This window comes from Natrix helvetica (genome assembly GCF_964273705.1).
Source record: "Natrix helvetica genome assembly, chromosome: 4".
NCBI classification, from domain to species: domain Eukaryota; kingdom Metazoa; phylum Chordata; class Lepidosauria; order Squamata; family Natricidae; genus Natrix; species Natrix helvetica.
The window spans coordinates 166,390,478-166,413,014 of NC_138550.1; the positions used below are offsets into that span (position 1 = coordinate 166,390,478).

General features: G+C 46.8%; 1 protein-coding gene across 8 annotated transcripts in view; it reads right to left on the bottom strand.

Annotated features, from left to right (window-relative positions):
* PTK2 (protein tyrosine kinase 2) overlaps positions 1–22,537 on the bottom strand; it is a 265,732-nt gene that overhangs the window by 41,610 nt on the left and 201,585 nt on the right. For 7 of the 8 annotated variants that reach the window (XM_081951050.1, XM_081951049.1, XM_081951053.1 and 4 more), the window contains 3 exons: positions 21,594–21,705; positions 13,681–13,767; positions 2,993–3,130 (listed from right to left, as the gene is read on the bottom strand). In XM_081951050.1, the coding sequence (XP_081807176.1) occupies positions 2,993–3,130; positions 13,681–13,767; positions 21,594–21,705 (337 nt within the window). The remainder of the gene's footprint in view (positions 1–2,992; positions 3,131–13,680; positions 13,768–21,593; positions 21,706–22,537) is intronic. The other variant, XM_081951052.1, reaches the window with a different exon arrangement.

Here is a 22,537-nt window from a genome sequence, read left to right on the forward strand (position 1 = left end):
ACAAAGGTCTCATCATCGCCTGTTACATGGTGGAATCAGAGCTGCTGGTTACCCCATCAGCCAGCCATCACCTGCTTCCATAATCCACACAAAGGCCTAACACACTTGTGACGAATCTCACCTGTCCAAGTGTTGTCTCCATGCCTTCAGAGCAAGGAGAGGCAACTGGGGCCTCTTTTACAACCTGTGGCCAGCCGTGAAGTCCACAGGTCATCGAAGGGCCATGGCTGACCACCTCTGCCAATTTGTATACTTACATCACTGTTACAGTAAAGCTTCTAGTGAATTCTAGCTTCTGTTCAATCACGCTAATTCCGTATTCGCCATCAACATGATTCTACCCATTTCACTGCCGCCAACCTCATTTTAGCTAAAAATGTTTTGGGTTCGGCGCAGTGGAGTGATTCAGACTTTGAATGTCAACTACACATGTCAATCATAAGGCATTCAGACCATCAAATGTTTAGGAGTTGGGCAACTTCACTGGTCTTGAATCTTTGCATAAGATGTAAGCCATGCCAATTTTAGCAGCACTGCAAAAAAAAATCCTCCTATCTAGATTAGAAAAATCTACCAAACAGAAATAAACTAAAACTATATCCTACCAAACGAGGCCACAGATATCAGTAATGACTTATTCACATTTGCCCGGAAGTCATGAAATCTCAACACTGTCTCAAAATTTTGAGTAGATGAATAATAGAATAAGAGAGTTGGAAGGGACCTTGGAGGTCTTCTCGTCCACCCTCCTGTTCAAGCAGGAGACCCTATACCAGCGATGGCGAACCTTTTTTGGCTCGCGTGCCACAAGTGGGGGGAGTGCGGGGGGGGTCGTGTGCGGGCGTGCCGCACCCATAATGCAACGCGCCCCCAGTGCGCATGCGCGCACAACGCGCCCATTTTTGCATGATTTTTTCGCCTTCCCCAGGCTCCAGAGGCTTTATAGGAGCCTGGGGAGGGCGAAAAGAGCCTCCCCCCCCCCCGGAGGCTTCAGGGACCGTCCGGAGGCTTTCCTGAAGCATTCGGAACACTTAAAACTTCCCCGCCACCCCCGGAGGTTTCAGGGAACGTCCGGAGGCTTCCCTGAAGCCTTCGGAACACTTAAAACCTCCCCGCCACCCCCGGAGGCTTCAGGGACCGTCCGGAGGCTTCCCTGAAGCCTTCGGAACACTTAAAACCTCCCCGCCACCCCCGGAGGCTTCAGGGACCGTCCCGAGGCTTCCCTGAAGCCTTCGGAACACTTAAAACCAACCTCCAAGCAACCCGGACTTCCGGGTTGCTCGGATGGTCGTTTTAAGCGCTCTGAAGGCTTCAGGGAAGCCTCGGGACGGTCCCTGAACAGGCACGAGACGTGCATCTCCATCGCCCGGGCCCGGATCGCCTCCACCGCGCGGCGCCTCAGGCTCGGCGTCCTTGCGCCCGGCCTTCACATCGCTGCTGCCACCGCCGCCACCGCCGCTAGGACGGGCTCGGCCGAAGGGAAGTCCGTCAGGCTTCAGCTGCGCCGCCCTCGCCTCCTCCTCCTCCTCCTCTAGCCGCGCCATCGCAAGGATTAAGGCGAAAGGGGGCGGGGGCGGGGAAAGCGAAGGGGGCTTTGCATGATTTTTTCGCCTTCCCCAGGCTCCAGAGGCTTTATAGGAGCCTGGGGAGGGCGAAAAGAGCCTCCCCCGCCCCCCCCCGGAGGCTTCACGGAATGCTCGAACGCGGCGCCGGGGCCCGGCAGGCAGCGAACGAGTCGGAGCCTGCCGACTGGAGGAAGAGGGTGAGAGGCGGGTCCTGTGAACGGCGGCAGCAGCGGCGACAATACTCGCAACTCGGCTGCCTGCCGCCTTTCCCCTCCTTTGTCTCCCAGCCGGGGCGTCCAGCCGGCATGTTACGACTATTGTCGCCGCTGCTGCCCCCGTTCACAGGACCCGCCTCTCACCCTCTTCCTCCAGTCGGCAGGCTCCGACTCGTTCGCTGTCTGCCGGGCCCCGGCGCCGCGTTCGAGCCGGTGGGGGAAAGGAGGAGGAGAAGGAGGACAACAAAGCCCCCTTCGCTTTCCCCGCCCCCGCCCCCTTTCGCCTTAATCCTTGCGAGGGCGCGGCTAGAGGAGGAGGAGGAGGAGGAGGCGAGGGCGGCGCGGCTGAAGCCTGACGGACTTCCCTTCGGCCGAGCCCGTCCTAGCGGCGGTGGCGGCGGCAGCGATGTGAAGGCCGGGCGCAAGGACGCCGAGCCTGAGGCACCGCGCAGTGGAGGCGATCCGGGCCCGGGCGATGGAGACGCACGTCTCGTGCCTGTTCAGGGACCGTCCCGAGGCTTCCCTGAAGCCTTCAGAGCGCTTAAAACGACCATCCGAGCAACCCGGAAGTCACTTCCGGGTTGCTCGGAGGTTGGTTTTAAGTGTTCCGAAGGCTTCAGGGAGGCCTCGGGACGTTCCCTGAAGCCTCCGGGGGGGGGGGGGGCGGGGGAGGCTCTTTTCGCCCTCCCCAGGCTCCTATAAAGCCTCTGGAGCCTGGGGAAGGCGAAAAATAGCTTTTAAAAAGGTGAACTCAGCTGGCCAGCACGCGCACGCGCGCTGGCCAGCTAACAGGGCAGCGCCTCGCGTGCCCTGACAAATGGCTCCGCGTGCCACTTGTGGCACGCGTGCCATAGGTTCGCCATCACGGCCCTATACCATTTCTGACAAGTGGCCATCCAGTGTCTTCTTGAAAGCCACCAGTGATGACGCAACCACAATGTCTGAGGGCTCGCTGTTCCCTTGGCTGTTAAATTATTCCTAAATAGCTCTTTGGTATGGGCTAACTTGACAGTCGACGTGAGTTCACAGGAAATACCCATGAGCAGACCAATCTAAACTTTAAACTTTATCAGAAAGATTAACTGAGAAGTCTAGGGGGCCCTTCAATTCCCCCGTAATAATTCAAGGAATATAATATATGCATCAGCACAAAGACACATCAAAAAGAGGGAGGGGGGGAAATAGTCTGTGAAATAACTGGGTGGAAATTACCTCCATGTTGGGTTGCCACATGGATATTTCTTGAGAACGATGGTTCCAGGAATCTGTCTGATCCAAAAGAGAGGCTTGTCCTGGATAAATGCTACCTGCCAGGGTTGGAATTCCATGGGAACCGGGATAGCCTGAAACCTACCAAAAGATACAGACAAATGCTTCAGGACGCCGTGAAGTCTTACGTCAGAACTTCCCATTCCGTAGGAATTTATAAATAAAGGCAGTGGCAGGAGAGGTATGGAAAAATAATGGCTGGGCGATAATGAGCATTGTTGTTTGCAATCAAAATGTGACATATGGACATGGTGTTTCGGTGGATAAGACACTGAACTTGTCGATCAGAACGGTTGGCAGTTTAGCGGTTCGAATCCCTAGAGCCATGTAACGGAGTGAGCTCCCGTTACTTGTCTCAGCTTCTGCCAACCTAGCAGTTCGAAAGCACGTAAAAAATGCAAGTAGAAAAATAGGAACCACCTTTGGTGAGAAGGGAGCAGCATTTCGTGCGCCTTTGGCATTTAGTCATGCCGACCACATGACTACGTAGACGACTTCAGACAGTGCTAGCTCTTCGGCTTTGAAACGGAGATGAGCACCACCCCTCAGAGTCGGGAACGACTAGCACATATGTGTAAGGGGAACCTTTACCTTTACCTATGTATCTAGTCATACATCCAATATTTAGCCTGGTGTAAACCCATCATTAGTTTCCTGGAAGAAATAAATGACTGGATTTATTTTTAATTTATTTGAGTAAGCTTATCTGCTGCTCCAAATTCCAACCATCTCTAATGGCTTACAATCCTACCATACATAGACAAAGATTAAAACTGCAAAAAAAATAGCCTGGCTTCCTGAATCCCAAGTGTATCGGGATGTATCCATTTTCCCTGAGGATGCTGTTCCAGAGAAAGGGGACAAAGATCAGGAAGGCTTATCTTCCATGTCACTCTCAAGAGAGGGAATCCAGAGGCAGCCCATTTTTTTTCCTGATTTAATTGGAAGGCAGAAACTCTTGGGAGCAAGAATTCTGTAGTTATCTAAGTCCTGAGAAATAAAGGGTTTTAAAGGGGACAATCAACATCTTGAGGCGTGCTAATCCCTAACTGTAGTATCATACACTAGCTAGAGCTTCTAAGAATAGAATGAGCAGGAAGGGACCCTGGAGGTCTTCTAGCCCAACCCCCTGCTGAAGCAGGAGAACCTGTACCATTCCAGACAAGGGGCTGCCATTCTCTTCTTAAAAGCCTCCAGTGATGAAGCACCCACAACTTCTGGAGGCAAGCTCTTCCACTAGTTAATTGTCCTCACTTTTAGGAAGTTTCTTCTTAATTCCAGGTTGCTTCTCTCTTTGATTAGTTTCCACCCATTGTTTCCTGTCCTGCCTTCTAGTGCTTTGGAAAATAATTTCACCCAGGGGTGGGTTCCAGGTTCAGTTATTGCCTGTTCACTCAGGGACGCGCTTCACACGCGCTTGATGCGCACTCCGTGTGCATGTGCACTAGTTTAAAAATTGCTTCTGCGCATGCTTAGAAGCAAGAAACAAGATGGCGGCGCCTACGCTGCCGCCGATAAACCTGGTTCAGGGGTGTGGCGGTCCGAATCGGTAGGAACCCACCTTCGATTTGACCCCTCCTTATTTGTGGCAGCCCCTTAAATACTGGAATCCTGCTACCGTGTTACCCCTAGTCCTCCTTTTCTCTAAACTAGCCATACTCAACCGTTCTTCATGTGTTTTAGCCTCCAGGCCTTAAATCACCTTAGTTGTTCTCTGTACTTTTTCCAAAGTTGCCACATCTCTTTTGGTGACCAAAACTGAATGCAGGATTCCAGGTGTGGCTTTACTAAGGATTGTTTATACAACCGAGGATTGCATTAGCTTTTTTGGCTGCTGTCACACATTGCTGTCTCATGTTTAAGTGACCGTACTCTAGGACTCCAAGGTCCTTCTCAGACAGTCCCTATGGCTTTCACAGTGGTTTTCAAGAGTATTCCCGGATGTGGTATATTGCAATAGTCCAAATGGGAGATGAATAAAAAGAGCCTCCCCAAAAGATCATAATTAGAACAATAGATGAAGTTCTGAGAAGATCCTCCTGGCCACAGCAGGACTTGTGAGTCCAAGAGGACCTCCAAAGTATGAGCCAGGGAAAACCAGGATTCTCCAACCCTGGCAAGTTTAAGACTTGTGGACATCAATTCCCATAATTCTTGGCAAGTTTAAGACATAATATAATAACAGAATTGGAAGGGACTTTGGAAGTCTGCTAGTCCAACCCCCTGCTTAGGCAGGAAACCCTACACCACAAATGGTTATTCAAAATCTTCTTAAAGACTTCCAGTGTTGGGGCATTCACAACTTCTGGAGGCAAGCTGTTCCACTGATTAATTGTTCTAACTGTCAGGAAATTTCTCCTCAGTTCTAGGTTGCTTCTCTCCTTGATTAGTTTCCACCCATTGCTTCTTGTTCCACCCTCAAGTGCCTTGGAGAATACTTTAACTCCCTCTTCTTTGTGGCAACCCCTGAGATATTGGAACCCTGCTATCATGTCTCCCCTGGTCCTTCTTTCTATTAAACTAGACATACCCAGTTCCTGCAACCGTTCTTCATCATATGTTTCAGCCTCCTGTCCCCTAATCATCTTTGTTGCTCTTCTCTGCACTCTTTCTAGAGTCTCCACATCCTTTTTATATTGTGGCAACCAAAACTGGATGCAGGATTCCAAATGTGGCCTTACCAAGGCATTATAAAGTGGTATTAACCCATCATGTGATCTTGATTCTATCCCTCTGTTGATGCAGCCTAGAACTGTGTTGGCTTTTCTGGCAGCTGTTGCACACTGTTTGCTCATATTTAAATGATTGTCCATTGGGACTCCATGATCCCTATCACAGTTATTACAAGTCAAGAAATCCTGGGAGTTGAAGTCCATAAGTCTTAAAGTTGCCAAGTTGGAGACCCCTGGTGTAGAGAATGACAGGAAACAACATATCCTTACAGTCAGATGGCTTCTGACCCCATAACTACTTGATGGAATGAATTTTATCCTAGCCAGGCCCTGACAGCCTCCGAGGATTTCAACAACTCAGTTGCATCACCTGTCCAACTTGGGGTTTGACTGGGTATCATTAGCAAAATGATGGTGCCCAACCTCCTAATGATAACCTCACCCAACAGTTTCATGTCATTGAAATGAACTGAAATGGAGAAAGCACCAAACCACAAGAGACCCCATGATAGAGGGGGATTCAATCCCTCTCCACTAGCAGACTGAAACCACCCCAAAAGAGTACCTCCCACTCCCAACCGCTGATCCATAAAGATGTCTTGCTCATTGACCTCCAAAGTCATTGAGAGGGGAAGCAGGACCATGAAAGTTTGACTCCCACCAGAAGCCACCTACAAGTATAATCAATGTTCAACCTTGAACCCAGGCTAAAAAGAGTCAAGGTGGTCTATTTCCTTCTGGCTGGCTGTAAACCTACCATCTTCTCAAGAACTTTCCCGCCCCCCATAAAGAAGGTTGAAGACTAGATTATAATGCTTCAAGTCAATAGGATCACGTTGATTTCTTGAAAGGAGGCATACCAAGATCCACCAAGGCTGGAGATACCGCCCTCTCACTCAAGAAAGCGTTTTCCATGGAGTTGGCTGAAATGGTGAAGCTGACCACTCTGATTGAAGAAAAGAACATAAGTACTTTTGTTTCCACATGGAAACCGCTTCCGAACTTCATGCTTGATGTGGAAAAAAATGAAACTCTGACTTTGGGATTTATAGATTAGATTGATAGATCTTTATAGAAATGGCTTGTTCATATTATTATGGAAAAACAAAAAGCTGTGATTCGATGCTAATGCCTTATTTTACTGCAACAGAGATAGTTGGAAGTCAATCAATGCTTTTTTTTTTCTTTTTTTTCCCCTACCTTCCTTCATGTCTCTTTCCCCTTTCCTTTCCCTTCCCTTTTCCCGTCCCTTGTTCTTTTATTTACTTTTGTATTTTATAATACCCTGTTTCTCCGAAAATAAGACAACCTGGATAATACGCCGAATTGGACTTTTGAGCGCATGCACTAAAATAATCCCTCCCCAAAAATATTGCAACACAGCAGCGCTCAAGAGGTGACCACACTCGCCGCCTCCTGCACCTCAAAAATAATAAGACCTCCCCAGAAATAAGTCCAAGTGCTTATTTCGGGGGGTCAAAAGAAAATAAGACCCTGTCTTATTTTCGGGGAAACACAGTATTTAATAACTGAATTAAAAAAAACATTTAATATAAAAGAAAGCTATTTTCCATTGTGTGATCCATCTTCCTGTGCCTCAGAGGCTTCCACAAACCTAGCATCATCAAAAACCCAGCCCTCTTCATGTGAACAAGCTCAAACTCATCCTAAATAACCCCACATGAAGTAATCCCAGTCAATTCCATAGAAACAGACCAGCTGGCTTCCAACTCAGACAAGATCTTAGGGATTTTTTCCACCGGATACCCCAAATATTATTCGTAGATCATCAACAAATGCTATTTTAGCCCATCCTGGCCTAAAAGGGTTTGAGTCACTTTAAAAAAAAAGTAGTTGCAATAAAGTGATGAAATATTCATAGGTTGCTTCTCTTTATAGGTAGTCCTCACCAAACAACCACAACCGAGAATGGCAACTCCTGTTGCCAAGAGATGTGGTCGTTAAGTGAAATGTGATTGTGCCAGACTTATGACATCACCTGCAGCCATTAAGAGAATCACCATAGTTGTTAAATGAGACATTTCACCAGCCCCGGGCCCGGGGAAGGGGCGGTGGGGTAGCAGTGATCATCCGGGAGGATTTAGAGCCGAGGGAGTCCACTGTGCTACAGACGTCCGGATGTGAATCCCTGGTTGTGAAATGGGGCCCTAGGAGGCAGATGGGCTTGCTGATAGTATACCTGGCTCCCCGCCATACATCAGCGACCCTGCCTGAGCTCCTCGAGCTGATCTCATCGGTGGCGGTTGAGACCCCCAAACTTTTAGTGATGGGGGATTTTAACCTGCCGTCGGTGGGAGAAGCATCAGAGGGGGCTCGGGAGTTCATGGCTTCCATGATAGCCATGGACCTGACTCAAATGATTCAGGGCCCGACACACGAGGGAGGTCACACCTTGGACCTTGTCTTTGTCTCTCGCCAGTGGTTGAGTGATCTGGGAGGAGTGAATTTAACCATCACTCCTCTGTCATGGTCAGATCACTCACTCCTCCGTCTTGACTTCCCTGGTGCTACTCCTCGCCGCGGGGAGGCGGAACCGGAGAACACTAGATGGTTCCGCCCCAGGCGCTTGATGGAACCAGACAGGTTCCAGACGGAGCTTGGGCCACCTCCTGCAGCCCTGACCCGCCCCCGGGTAGAGGACCTGGTGACCGCGTGGAATAATGCGACTACCGGGGCCTTGAACCGGGTGGCGCCTTTGCGGCCTCTCCGGCGGCAACGATCCACCCTGGCCCCTTGGTTTACCGAGGAGCTAAGGGTGATGAAGCGCCGCAAGAGATGTCTAGAGAGTCGTTGGAGATCCTCCCGAACCGAACTTGACCGAGCACAGGTACGAGCCCATTTAAGGACGTACCTAGTGGCATTGAGAACGGCCAAACGTCAATATTGTGCCGCTCTCATTGCATCCGCAGAGAACCGCCCTGCCGCCCTGTTTCGGGTGTCCCGCTCCCTTCTGTTTCAGAGGCCACGGGAGGCCCCTTTACAGGGCAGGGCAGAGGAGTTTGGGAAATACCTGCAGGATAAAGTCGCTCAAATCCGGAAGGATTGGGTCCCCTTCAGTGGCCCAGTCGAGACGCCAGTGGCGAGTCTTGAGAAACCTTTTTGGGAGGAGTTTGACTTGGTTGTCATCGAGGATTTGGACAGATTGCGTGGGCGACTGCGACCTACCACATGTTTGTTGGACCCGTGTCCCTCCTGGCTTGTACTGGCATCCTGGGAGGTTACACGCGACTGGCTCCTGGACCTAGTGAACGCTTCGTTGGGTGAGGGGTCTCTCCCGGCCGCCTTGAAAGAGGCGGTGGTGAGACCCTTGCTCAAGAAGCCTTCCCTGGACCCTATGGAGCTGGTCAATTATCGTCCTGTCTCCAACCTTCCCTTTTTGGCGAAGGTTGTGGAGAGTGTGGTGGCTTCTCAGTTTCCACGACATCTGGAGGAGAATGATTATCTAGACCCGCGCCAGTCCGGCTTTCGCCCTGGGCACAGCACTGAGACGGCCTTGGTCGCGTTGGTAGACGATCTCTGGAGGGCCAGAGATAGGGGCTGTTCCTCTATCCTGGTCCTATTAGACCTCTCGGCGGCTTTTGATACCATCGACCATGGTATCCTGTTGCACCGACTGGAGGGGTTGGGGATCCGGGGCACCGTCTTGCGGTGGTTCGGCTCCTACCTCTCCGGCAGGACGCAACGTGTGTTGGCAGGAGAGCAGAGGTCGACCCTAAGCCCCCTCATCTGTGGGGTGCCACAGGGGTCGGTCCTCTCGCCACTCCTGTTCAACACATACATGAAGCCGCTGGGTGAGATCATCCGTGGTTTTGGGGTGGGATACCACCTGTACGCTGATGATACTCAGCTGTACATTTCCACCCCGAACCACCCCAACGAGGCCGTCGAAGTGATGTCCCGGTGTGTGGAAGCCGTACGGGTCTGGATGGATGACAACCGACTCAGGCTCAACCCTTCCAAGACGGAGTGGCTGTGGGTCCCGGCTCCCCGGTTCAACCAGATAATTCCATCTCTGGCCATTGGGGGCATTCAACTTGCCCCCGTGGAGCGGGCGCGCAATTTGGGCGTCCTCCTGGATGCCAAGCTGTCCATGGATGAACATGTGACAGCTGTGGCCAGGGGGGCGTTCCATCAGGTTCGCCTGGTGCGCCAATTGCGCCCCCTATTGGACCGGGACGCTCTACGCACAGTCACCCATGCGCTGGTGACGTCTCGCCTGGACTACTGTAACGCTCTCTACATGGGGCTTCCCTTGAAATGCACTCGGAGACTACAGTTGGTCCAGAATGCGGCCGCGCGGGTGATTATGGGGAGCACCAGGTACTCCCACGTGACACCACACCTGCGCGAGCTGCACTGGCTTCCTGTGGTCTATCGAGTGCGTTTCAAGGTTTTGATTACGATCTTTAAAGCGCTCCATGGTCAGGACCTAGTTACCTCCGGGACCGTATTCTGCCCCATACATCCCTACGACCTATTCGCTCGCACAGAGAGGGACTTCTCCAGGTGCCGTCCACTAGACAATGTCATGGGGCGGCGCCTAGGAGCAGAGCCTTCTCTGTGGCGGGCCCAGCCCTGTGGAATGACCTCCCCCCGGATATTAGGACCACTACAGACCTCCGCTCCTTCCGTGTTAAGCTCAAGACCCACCTTTTTCAAATATCTGGCCTGGCCCAACCATAACTTCGTTACGCTCCTGAGGGGTTTTTAATTCAGCAATTTTATTTAGGGGATTTTAAACTGTGTTTTAACTGTGTTTTTAGCTGTGTTTATTGTCTTTCACTTGCAGGTCTACTCTCCTCCATGCACAAATGTAATTGTCCTTGTTTTTTCGTATGTATGTGTGTCCTATGTGTATTTTATCTTTTTGACTGTACGCCGCCCCGAGTCCTTCGGGAGAGGGTTGCGGCTAATCAAATAAAATTTGATTTGATTTGATTTGAAAGCCAGTTGTGGGTGGAAATCAAATTACTGAGGAGATACTACAATAGTAGCAAATTTGAGAGCCAGTCGTATAAAGATATCTAGGGAGTTTCTCAGGCCATGGTTGTCCCCAAAGTGCCTTTTCCAAAAGGCAACTGGGCTTTCTTGTTTTTTTTCCCGAAAACGTTTCACTTTTCATACAAGAAGCTCCTGAAGTCGTAAAGGTTATTTTTTCAGCATATCATAACTTCAAATGGTCAATAACAGGGCAATTATTTAGTGAAAACTACCTGTGTTCCCATGAGATAGCCTTGAACAGTGGTGGGTCCTGGGCAGTACAGCCCGGTACTACGGTACCAGTAGTAGCCAGGAGCAGCGGCCACCGAACCAATATGGTGGCTTGTTTGGCCCGTCTGCCCGCCCACCCGCGTTCCATAGCTGCTTATAACGCGACTGGCCAATTGCACAGCGTACAGCGCCTGCACAACCTCCGCCGAGCAGCTGGGTGTCGCAGGGCGGTAGTGTGCGCATGTGTGCGCAGCACGCTCCCCAACTAGAACGCCTGGCCCCGTGCACAGCGTACCAATTGCAACAGGATCCGGAACCCACCACTGCCTTGAACCTGAACTTTTACTCAACTTCAGTTGGATTAGTTCTTTGTCTTCCATTAGTGAAGTTTTGGGTGTCTTTTCTGTCACTTCACTCCATCGTATCTAAGGCAGCCGCTATGTTGTAAGAGGCAAAGTCTCAATACAACTGCCCACCAAAACCTTGTGGACTTCCCCAGGGCCCCTCAGAACCATCAAGTGCCTTAGGTTGACTAAACAGGTGCATTCTCCCTACAGAGGTTGGCACAACCAACTTGTGAAGTTGGCACAAGTCAACTTCAACCGAGACCCCATCTGCAACTTTCCACATACCATATTTTTTGGAGCATAAGACACACCTTTTTCCCTCAAAAAAGAGGCTGAAAATCTGGGTGCATCTTATACACTGAATATAGTAATTTTTGCCTCCCAAAACCCCTCCCCCTTTACCAAAATGGCCGTGCATAGCTTGTAGGAGGCTTCCAGAGAACTCCTGGGGACTGGGGAAGGAAGAAACGAGGAGAAAATGGTCCGTTTTTTGCTCGTTTTTGGCTCCCACCCCCCAGGAGCACTCTACAAGCCTCCTAGGGGCTATGCATGCCCTTTTTTGGGGGAAAAACAGGGCCGTTTTCACGAAAAACAGCCGTTTTTCGGAGGTTTACAGCGTGCAAAAACTTTTTTAAAAAAATTTGCCTCTTCAAAACCTTGGTGCGTCTTATACTCTGAAAAATATGGTAAATTAAACTCATTATGACCACCAGGGACAACCCCATGGCTGCCATGCTAGTGCTGAATTCCTGAAGAGCTTCTGACCTTTCAATCTCATAATCTTACGGCATGAGAACTTTCAATACACAGACGATATACAAGCACTTGGTGTTCACACAGATCAGGGGTATCCAATTTTGGCAACTTTTAAGACTTGTGGACTTCAACTTCCAGAATTCCTCAGCCAACCAGCCAGTCCTGCTGGGGAATTCTGCGAGTTAAGATTGCCAAGGTTGGACACTCACTGACTTAGATCGATTAATGCTAATTGATCTAAGTCGGTGGTGTCCAACCTTGGCAACTTTAAGACCTGTGAACTCCCAACTCCCAGAATATAATCTGGAAAGTTTCCAAATGTAGAACAGGAAGCTACTAAATAGCCGATTCCAACTAGCTGGGGAACGTTCTACCATTTCTTCGAATAGGAATCAAGAGTGTTTTAAAACAAAAGCCTGGCTTTAAAAAGTACAGGCATGCTTTCAATGTGTTACAAGACTTGCGTGCTGGTGTGCAACAATTGTAAGAAATCCTCAGATAATACCCCCTACAAAAAGGAACATGTTTTTTCCCCCTAAAAGACTCTTAAAGGTGCACAAGGAGGCACAATCTTTATCACTTTCAAGTCCGTGTGACATTTGCAACTTAGCGCCTGATCAAAGAGGTGGAATGGCAGATTCTCTGGATAAAACAGGGGGATTTAAATCCCCTATTTCATGTCCCTCCACCTGGATTTAAGGGGAAAGGTCTGGACCTCTACTGATGTCCAGGGAGTTCTCAACTTACAACCATTCATTTAGCGACTGTTCAAAGTTGCAACAGAACTAGAAAAAGGGACTTAGGGCTGGTTCTCACGCTTATAACTGTCGCAGCATCCCCACGATCATTTGATCAAAATGTGAGCATTTGGCAACTAGCGTGTTCTAGCCGTTAAATGGAATCCCAGGGTCCTGGGATCACCATTTGCAACTTTCCCAGCCGCCTTCTGACAAGCAAGGTGTTTGGGGGAAGCTGGATTCGCTTAACGACTGCCCTGTTTCACTTAATAACTGATGCAATTTGCTTAACAGTCACTGCAAAAAAAAAGGTTTAAAATCATGTGTGTCTCCTTTAATAATCGCCTTGTTCTGCAAGAGAAATTCTGATCCCACTTGTGGTCATAAGTTGAGGATTGCATGTAACAACTATCCTATTCCTCTTGATTGCCTTTTACAAGGCTATGCATGCTCTTTCAACTTCCCTTCTCAGTGCTTCATATTTAATTCTCTGATTATTCTCAAATGATTCTTAAAGGACCTAGGACTATAAATTGTCCTCAGTAGCCTTGGGTCAGCTTTCAGAGATCTCTACAAGCTTTGGCCAAAATTATGACTTTTAGTGTGAAAGAATAGCAAAATTTTAAAACATGTAATGGGAAAAAAATCCTATTAATTGAATTTAATATTAATTAAATGTGATTTTTAAATTCTCTTCAAAATACTTCACAATTACTCATAGTCCACACTTGTGTTGGCTTCTCCCTTAGTCATATGAATCATATATCTATAAACCTAATTAATAAACCAAAAAAAAAAACCAATATACATAATATGACTCTTTCTTCCTACAAACAATTAGGATTGTGAAGTATTAAAGCCATGGAAGAGGGGGTGTATTCTTTTACCTGGTAGTGATTGGGCTGTATCATGTGCTGTGGACTGGGATAAAATCCTTCACTTGATCTTGGACTAGGATAACCGGGTCTGCTGGGCTAGAAAAAGAACGAAATGAACAAATTAGTAATACACAATATACAAGCGGGACGTTTTAAAAAGAAGAATGGCATTAGCATGCTTAGTTTACGTTTCTCATCTTAATTTGTACAAGGCAAGAATCTTCTGGATGTTACAGGTCCTTCACACGGTCCAATCTCCCACTGCCATGCTGGCAGTTCCACCCATCCAGTTCTGATCAGGTGCAGAGGTGCAGAGACAAAGGATGACCTTGGCTTTCTAGAAAGAATTTTGTTATGGCTACATATCATCTAACTCTGTACAATCCCCCCTCCCATTTCCCCACAATAGAAAATGCATAGTAGAATAATAGAAAGTGTGGCAGGCCAAAGATCCAAAAGAAAAGATGGCTGCAGGCCTAACAGACAGAGTTGGAAGAGACCTTAGAGGTCTTCTAGCCCAACCTCCTGCTCAAACAGGAGACCCTATACAATACAATACAATACAATACAATAGTAGAGTTGGAAGGGACCTTGGAGGCCTTCTAGTCCAACCCCCTGCCTAGGCAGGAAACCCTATACCGTTTCAGGCAAATGGCTATCCAACATCTTCTTAAAGACTTCCAGTGTTGGGGCATTCACAACTTCTGGAGGCAAGCTGTTCCACTGATTAATTGTTGCTATATACCATTTCAGAGGAGTGGCTGTCCAGGTTCTTCTTCAAAACCTCCAGTGATCGAGCACCTACAAGCTCTTCCGCTGATTAATTGTTCTGTCAGGAAGTTTCTCTCTGGACAAGCCCAGGACTACATCACTTAACAATGGCAACCTTAGGAGTTCCCCAGTGCTGCTGTTAAGAGAATCCCACTGGTCATTAAGTGAGGACCTACCTCAATCCAAACCACTCCTGACTTGGTCCTTCTCAGCTCCAAGTCTTGGTAAGGTAAGGGACTACTTCCGCTGGAGTTCCTCCCCCATCTCCATTCAGTGGCTACATTGCACAATGGCATTCCTCGGTAGCAGTGGCAGCTGAAGTAGCAATCAGCTGCCATTGCCGCCCCCCCCCCCTTTCCCCGGTCTCTACTTAAGCCCCAGCATCATTGCCAAGAAGTGCACCTTCAGGCCTGTCAACTCAACACCGCAGTGCAGGCTCTGCTGCACTCAGCTGATCTTCACTGTTTTCATCCTCCTACTGACCAAGTCCACCCAGCCTGGCCCTGTTGTGGCCCACTGTGGTCCGTGGAGCTGGCAGCAGATTCGGACAGTGAGGAGGTTGGGTAGGAAACTGGGCCAGTCCTGGAGTCTGGGAAAGGGTCTGATGAGGGCTCTGCGTCGGAGGCAGAGAGGGGGACAGAGACATACGCCAGTTATCAGCTGCCTTCAGAGTCAGACATCAGTGGGGCAGACAAACAGCTGGAGCCTGTTCCCAGTGTGCGCATGCGCAGAGCTGCCAGACGAAGAGAACAGCTAAAGAACAGGGGTCGACTTGGGAGTAAGGCCACAGGTGGTCGATGAATGGCCCTTCCAGAGGAAATAAAAGAGGAGCTAAAGGGGAGGGGAGTTTGCAGGAGACAATTAGTTTGCTTAATTGGTTTGTAACTCTCAGAGGCTCCTTGCTACATTTTGCAGATATCGGCCTGGCAGCTCTCCAAGCCAGAGAAGGTCTGTGACCATAAATCCTCCCTTGAAAAACTTTGCTGGATTTGAATGAGCAGAATTCACAATAAATAAATGAAAGGGTTTTTTGTCGGGACAAGGAGTTTGCTTCATGCTCTTGGGAAGCCTCTTTCAGAAGAGATGGGTGGAGCGGAAGCCATCCCGTGTTCATAAATGTGGGAGGGCTGCCAAGTGTTTTGATCACGTGGCCATCCACGTTTGGGGTCTAGAAGTAAGTCCCATTTGTTCAGCAAATTGTAGTTAAGCAATTCTGTATACCAGAATTAAGAGAAGTGGGAGAACAGCAGGTCTTCATTTATGATGAGCGATGCTACCCAAATAGAGTCAAAACTTGGCTTTGGAGTCGCTGTCTCATACTGATATTTCAAACCTGTTATGGATTTGTGGGCCAATTCACTCCCTATAATTTGGTAGATAGAACATCTAACCCAGTGTTTCTCAAACTTGGTGACTTTAAGTCCTGTGGACTTCAAGTCCCAGAATCCCCCAGCCAGCTGTGCTGGCTGGGGGATTCTGGGAGTTGAAGTCCACAGGACTTAAAGTCACCAAGTTTGAGAAACACTGATAACCAAACTGATATGTATGAAGTTTTACTACACATAGAAGGCTTGGCTATACTTTGGAAAAACCACATGCTACAAATACCATTTTTTTTTAAAGGACAGTTCTATGTAACAAAGAAGAGCTACGTAAGAATCTGACATTCTGTCCACTGGAATAAAATTTTGGGGTGAAAAGAATCCACACCTTGCTATGCTGCCTACCACTGAAATATCTGTTCAGAAAAGATAATTTGGTGATTAATCTGGATAAATGTGGCCATTGCATCCAAAAGCCTCTGCAACCACCAAAAATCTATGGATGAATGTTCATCAATAACAGTACTGTAGTGGAACTGGCCTTTATTTACAAGTATTCCTTGATTTAGGACACGGAATTATAATCTGAACCCGGAATTATAGTCGTAAGTCATTGGGACCATTAAGTAGGTTACTATTATTATTATTTTTTGATATTTTTAATGATATTTTTGAGGCTATGTTAAGTGGTTAAGTGAACGCAATGGCCGTTAAGTGAACACTGTGGTCATTAGGCAAATCCACTGTACTTAATGGGTGGTTATTATTTTATTTGATTAGCCGCAACCCTCTCCCGAAGGACTCGGGGCGGCGTACAATCAAAACAGATAAAAATACACATAAGACAAACATATATACAAAAAGAGCAGAGACACATACATATGTGCATGGAGGAGAGTTGACTTATAAGTGAAAGACAGTTAAAAACACAATTTAAAATCCCCTTAAATAAAATTACTAAATTAAAAAACCCATCAGGAGCGTTACGAAGTTATGGTTGAGCCAGGCCGGCTATTTGGAAAAGGTGGGTCTTGAGCTTGACACGGAAGGAGCGGAGGTCAGTAGTGGTCCTAATATCCGGGGGGAGGTCATTCCACAGGGATGGGCCCGCCACAGAGAAGGCTCTGCTCCTAGGCGCCGCCCCTTGGCACTGTCTGGTGGACGGCACCTGGAGAAGTCCCTCTCTGTGCGAGCGGATGGGTCGTAGGGATGTATGGGGCAGAATACGATCCCGCAGGTAGCTAGGTCCTGAGCCATGATATTTTGGAGGCAGCCGTTAAATGAAAACAATGGCCGTTAAGTGAACATTGTGGTCGTTAAGCAAATCCACTGTACTTAATGGGTGGTTTTGCTGGAACTGGAAGCAAAGGCTGCAAACCAGCAAAAAAAATGTCACAAATCACGGTCACAAGACTGTAATACTGCAAACTGCCATTAAACGTAAGCCAGTTTGTCAAACACCCAAAAATGTGGACATGTGAATACAGGGTGGATGTGGGTGGGTAGGTGTGCAGCCATCGGAACTTCATAATTTTTTGTGTGTTGTGTGTGTGTGTGTGTGTTGTATGGTAACTTTGAACAGCCGCTAAGAGAAAAGTCATTAAGTGAGGACTGCTTTATTCCAGATTTTTGGAGCCCCACCAGGATTGAACACCGAAGGCTGAGGAACACCTGTCTTTTGTTAAGCTCAGGTTGTCAAAACACGATGTGGCTTTTGGCACAGCTGGAACGTCGTCACAGATGGGGACGACTGGACGGGCTCCAGAGATTCCAGCGCAGCCTTCTCCCTCCCTACTGGGGGTCCTGCACATGCCTTGGACAACCGTTCCCCTTGGCAAATTGGCCGGGAATAATCACGGAAGCAATGGATAAGGAACATTTCTTCTTTGAATTCAACGTCTGCTTTTCCATTGGCTCGTCCTAAACTTTACTGGGAAGTTTCAGGGCAGCTGAAATTGTCATCCAAGAATCCAAAGCAGAAGGGAGGAATTATCTTTTGGAAGACTTTCCTTTTCATCTTAATCTCAAGGAAAAACAAAAAACAAAAACAAAAAAGACCCGCAAGCTGCTATGTGCTAATTAGGTCTCACTGCTCGTTAATCAGAGCTTTCAAAGGATTTGGTAATGTTCTTTTCTGAGAAGCTGTAATTATGCTAAAGAAAACTACTAAATCTGCTCTCTGATTATTTCTAAGAATTTAGCACCTAACAATGCCGGCTGATAGACACGGCAACCTGCTGTGATAATTTGCACCGTTTATTTGCTTTTGTAAATTAAAAATGCAAGCCACTTCTTTTTCTTTCAAAGCACCCAGAGAAAATTGGTATTGATAGCAAAGATAGCCAGTAATAAGATTTCATTCCTTTCAACGCATAACTTACTTTTCATCCTAGAAGGAAGATGGTATTTTATTAAAATCAGATTAGACTAAAAAAAAAATAGTTACAGAACTTAGTCACAGCTTCCTCAATGTTGATCCAATTCTTTTGAAATAGTTCAAGAACCCTTTGAGGAGGGAGGGGGCTTGTCCCAAATCCCTGCCCTCCAGGACAAAGCTCAAATTTTAATTCATATGGAAATTATAAAGGAACACAGTGGCTCAGGGGCTAAGACGCTGAGCTTATCAATCAGAAAGGCCGACAGTTCAGTGGTTTGAATCCCTAGCGCTGCGTAATGGAGTGAGCTCCTGTCCCAACTTCTGCCAATCTAGCAGTTTGAAAGCACGTAAAAAAATAGGAACCACCTTTAGTGGGAAGGTAACAGCGTACTGTGCCCCTTCGGCATTGAGTCATGCCGGCCACATGACCACGGAGACGTCTTCGGACAGTGCTGGCTCTTCAGCTTTGAAACAGAGATGAGCACCGCCCCCTAGAGTCAGGAATTACTAGCACATATGAATGAGGGGAACCTTTACCTTTATGGAAGTCAAATTATCCTATCTTAACTACAGTATAAAGGCAGTCCATTCTGACCATCAGCTACACAGGAGTTAACACAACATTTTTCTCAGTTTTTAAACCCTTCTGAAGAAAGATGGCAAGGGCTAAACCGAAGACCATGTAAGCATGCCGAATATTTACTCAACAACTGCCCTGCTTAGCAACCATCTGAAGTTATGACAGTGCTGAAAAACCAATTTTACAACCAAATCTCATATTTACGGTCCTAGCCAATGTCCCTGTTTTCACACGATTGCCATTTGCTCACCTCCAAATGCACAGGTATGGAATAGGCGGGCACCTGGTTCAACAGCACTAACTGTGAGAGGGATCCAGGAGTCCTAGTGGACAAACCTGTAAGTGTGAGCCAGAATTGTGCTGAAGCTGTCAGAAAAGCCAAGGGTTGGGCCTGGATTGCATCAACACAGGGATCAAGATCACATGAAGGTATCATTTTACAGTATACTGCACTGGTAAGACCCACACTTGGAATATTGCATCCTGTTTTGGTCACCACAATACAAAAAAAGATGTGGAGACTCTAGAAAGAGTGCAGAGAAGAGCAACAAAGAGGATTAGGGGACTGGAGGCTAAAACATATGAAGAACGGTTGCAGGAATTGCATATGCCTAATTTAATGAAAAGAAGGACTAAGGGAGACATGTAAACAGAGTTACAATATTTGCCACAGAGAAGATGGGTTCAATTCATTTTCCAAAGCACCTGAGAGCAGGACAAGAAGTAATGGATGGAAGCTTATCAAAGAGATAAGAACTAAGGAGAAATTTCTTGACTATGAGAACAGTCAATCAGTGGAAAGGTTTATCTCCGGAATTTGTGGATGCTTCCATCCCTGGAGGTTTTTCAAAAGATACATTTGTCCAGAATGGTATAGAGCTGTGATGGCGAACCTATAGCATGCGTGTCAGAGATGGCATACGGAGCCCTCTCTGTGGGCAAGCGCACCGTCGCCAGCTGCTCTTCTGGTTTTTGGTGCACGCACGCACCCCGGCGAACTGATCTTCGCACGAGCTGGAGCCCTAGGAACCCGAAGACCAGCTGGCTGGTGAGCATGCGTACACTGATGGGGCTCTGGCATGTGCGTGGAAGCACGTGTTCTGGTTCGGGCACTCAGTGCTCCAAAGGTTTGCCATCACTGGTAGAGGGTCTCCTGTTTGGGAAGCCTATGGACAAAGTCCCATCCAATTCCATTATTCTGTATTCTGGTCCAAGCACGATGGTGCATGAAACATTCAGGATGATGATAATGTGGAATACTTCGGTGGAGATCAAAGAGGAGCATTGAAAAGTAGCCTCTACAGAAGGTGGCCAGTCCAATACTTATCACACGTCTCCTACACTTAGCAATTTTTCATTGACTCTCAACCAAAGCCTAGTCTTTGTCCAAAACAAGCCTTGACTTCTCAAGTCAACCCTTGTGGAAATCAGGGACCTAGTTAAGGTTGGAAAGATGGTGGAACTCAGTATCCTGCCCATGGTTTTTGTTTGATTCTTTTTACTGGGCCTTGCAGATACGAGACCCTCCTTGTCATGCATCTGACAAGGTTATATGAAGTAAAACTATCACTGTAAATATATTGTAAAAACTGTAAAAAATATAATTAACATACATATGTTGAATGGGGGTGTAAGTATTTCAAATTTCTTACGTACAGAAAGGAATACAAATTTCATGGTATTCAAAGTAGGAAAAATCTTTTCCAAGTGTCAAGCAGACTCAGGAAAACCTGGCATTCCAGCTGAAACATTTTCAGTCAGAATGCAGGCTATTTTTTACTTGCTTGTACTCCCATTCCCATGCTATCAGTCTTGCATTCTCTCCTCCCAGTTCTTACCCCATCTTATCCTATCCTGTTCCACCTCTGGATTTTATCTCGCATTCTCTATTATGTATAGATCGAGAAATGAATTTCTGGGATTCCACACGGACTTCTATTTGCCTGGCAAACTTATGACACACCATTTCTTAAGACCCAAGTTAAAAGTGGCTACACAAACACACCTCACGATAAGAAACTCAACCCAAATTAGCAATGAGCAACGGCGCCAAAGGCTTGTCAAAAGACAAGCTAACAAAAACAGATGCAAGCAAAACTTCAGCAAACAATCTCATTCTTCACAGAATAAGGATTTCTCCCAGCATAGAGTAGAATGGAAGGAACTAATTTTGAAATGTTTCTCTGGGATGCCATCAATATAAGTTTGTGGACGTCAAGAATTATCTCTAATCGGTCATTTGTAAGATGACAAATAAGACCCAAAAGCAAATGTTTTGCCGGAGGCAAAATAATCTAAAGACTGGTAGGAGAGAGTCTGAAGAAGAAATTGTGAATGTAGAGAAGAATAATTAGCAACCTGGCTCCACATCACAAAAACTACACTGCTGTCAGAAATAATCACTGTATTATTATTATTTTTGAACTATACCTCCTTGCAACAAGAAATAAAAACCATGCCAGAAAGACTCCCCCCCCCCCCAATTTAATAAACCATTATAGATACTGACCATCATTTGTTATTTGTTTCTAATTTATTAAAGTTAGCCGGGCAATAATTATTGAGGGGGTCCTTGGTGCTCGAGCTGAGCTTGGTGGTTTTCTTGCAGTTTTCATTTCATAAAAACAGCCACGCTTAAGAGAGCGCTAAGATCAACCCTGAGCTACAAATATTCTCTTCTGTTAGTAGTTATTGAGTTTACAAAAAAGAAGGGAAAAGATTGTTGCTTGAATTTTAACAAAAGAAAACCTCGGTCTGTATGTGGACCCACCACTGCTGAGCCCGTGGATTTACAACCCAGCAGAAGAGAGCGCTTAACACTCTTGGGAGGAGAAAGGACATGAGATAAGAACGGATCTTCATTCCATACTACCTTGGGAGGAGCTTCATCCGACCCTCCAGAATCCCAGGACACGGTGACTTGTCGCCTGGATTCCATCCTTATTCGTTCTTCCTGCTGCAGCTTCTCCTCCTCCAGGATCGTACTAAAGGGGAAATAAGCAGGGAGCTGAAGATAAATGGCATTATGTCTCGGAATATAATAAATGTGGTCTCCTCCAAGGGCATTCCCCCAAATCAGGGGTTCCAGACTGCAGACAAGGAAGGAATGCAGTAGACAAATATGTCTTCTTTTTTTTCCAGACAGCAACAGAAATGGTTCGACTTTTATAAGGCTATTCTGGAGGAATGGGGGGTGGGAGTGGGGGAATTGCATGCCTTTGCAAAATTAGCAACTCGGCATTGAAACGTAAGACTTTTAAACACTAACACACATACCAACGAAAGGTATTTTTAGAGAGTTATGAGCGATTCCCAAAGAAAGAAAGAAAGAAAGAAAGAAAGAAAGAAAAAAAATCTGTAGGGATGAATGAATGTGTATCTCATTCCTTTTGATTTGTATCATTATTATTGTTATTAGCTTGTATGTCGATGTTTAACCCCACTCTTCTTCTTCTTTTTGGTCTTTCTTATTTGTAAATGGTATACCCTGACAATGCACCATTTTTTTCAAAAAAGTGTCTATGAATAAAATTTATAAAAAAAAGAAAAAAGTTCCAAAAGAGCAAGGGAAAAAGATATTTGCTTGTGGAAAAAAATGAACACAGAAAATAAGGTTACTTTCTTACTGAAAAAAAATATTCTGACTCTCTTACAGTTTAAGACATCTGCCAGCAAATAACCTCATTTTTGAAACATTCTTAAAGAAGCAGAAATGCAATTGCTTTGCTGGAGACGGGCGGGGCGGGAGGTATGGGGAATCCTACTTAAATGCCATTTTTTAAAACTTCAGTTCTCAAAGACTTACCAACTCTCTTC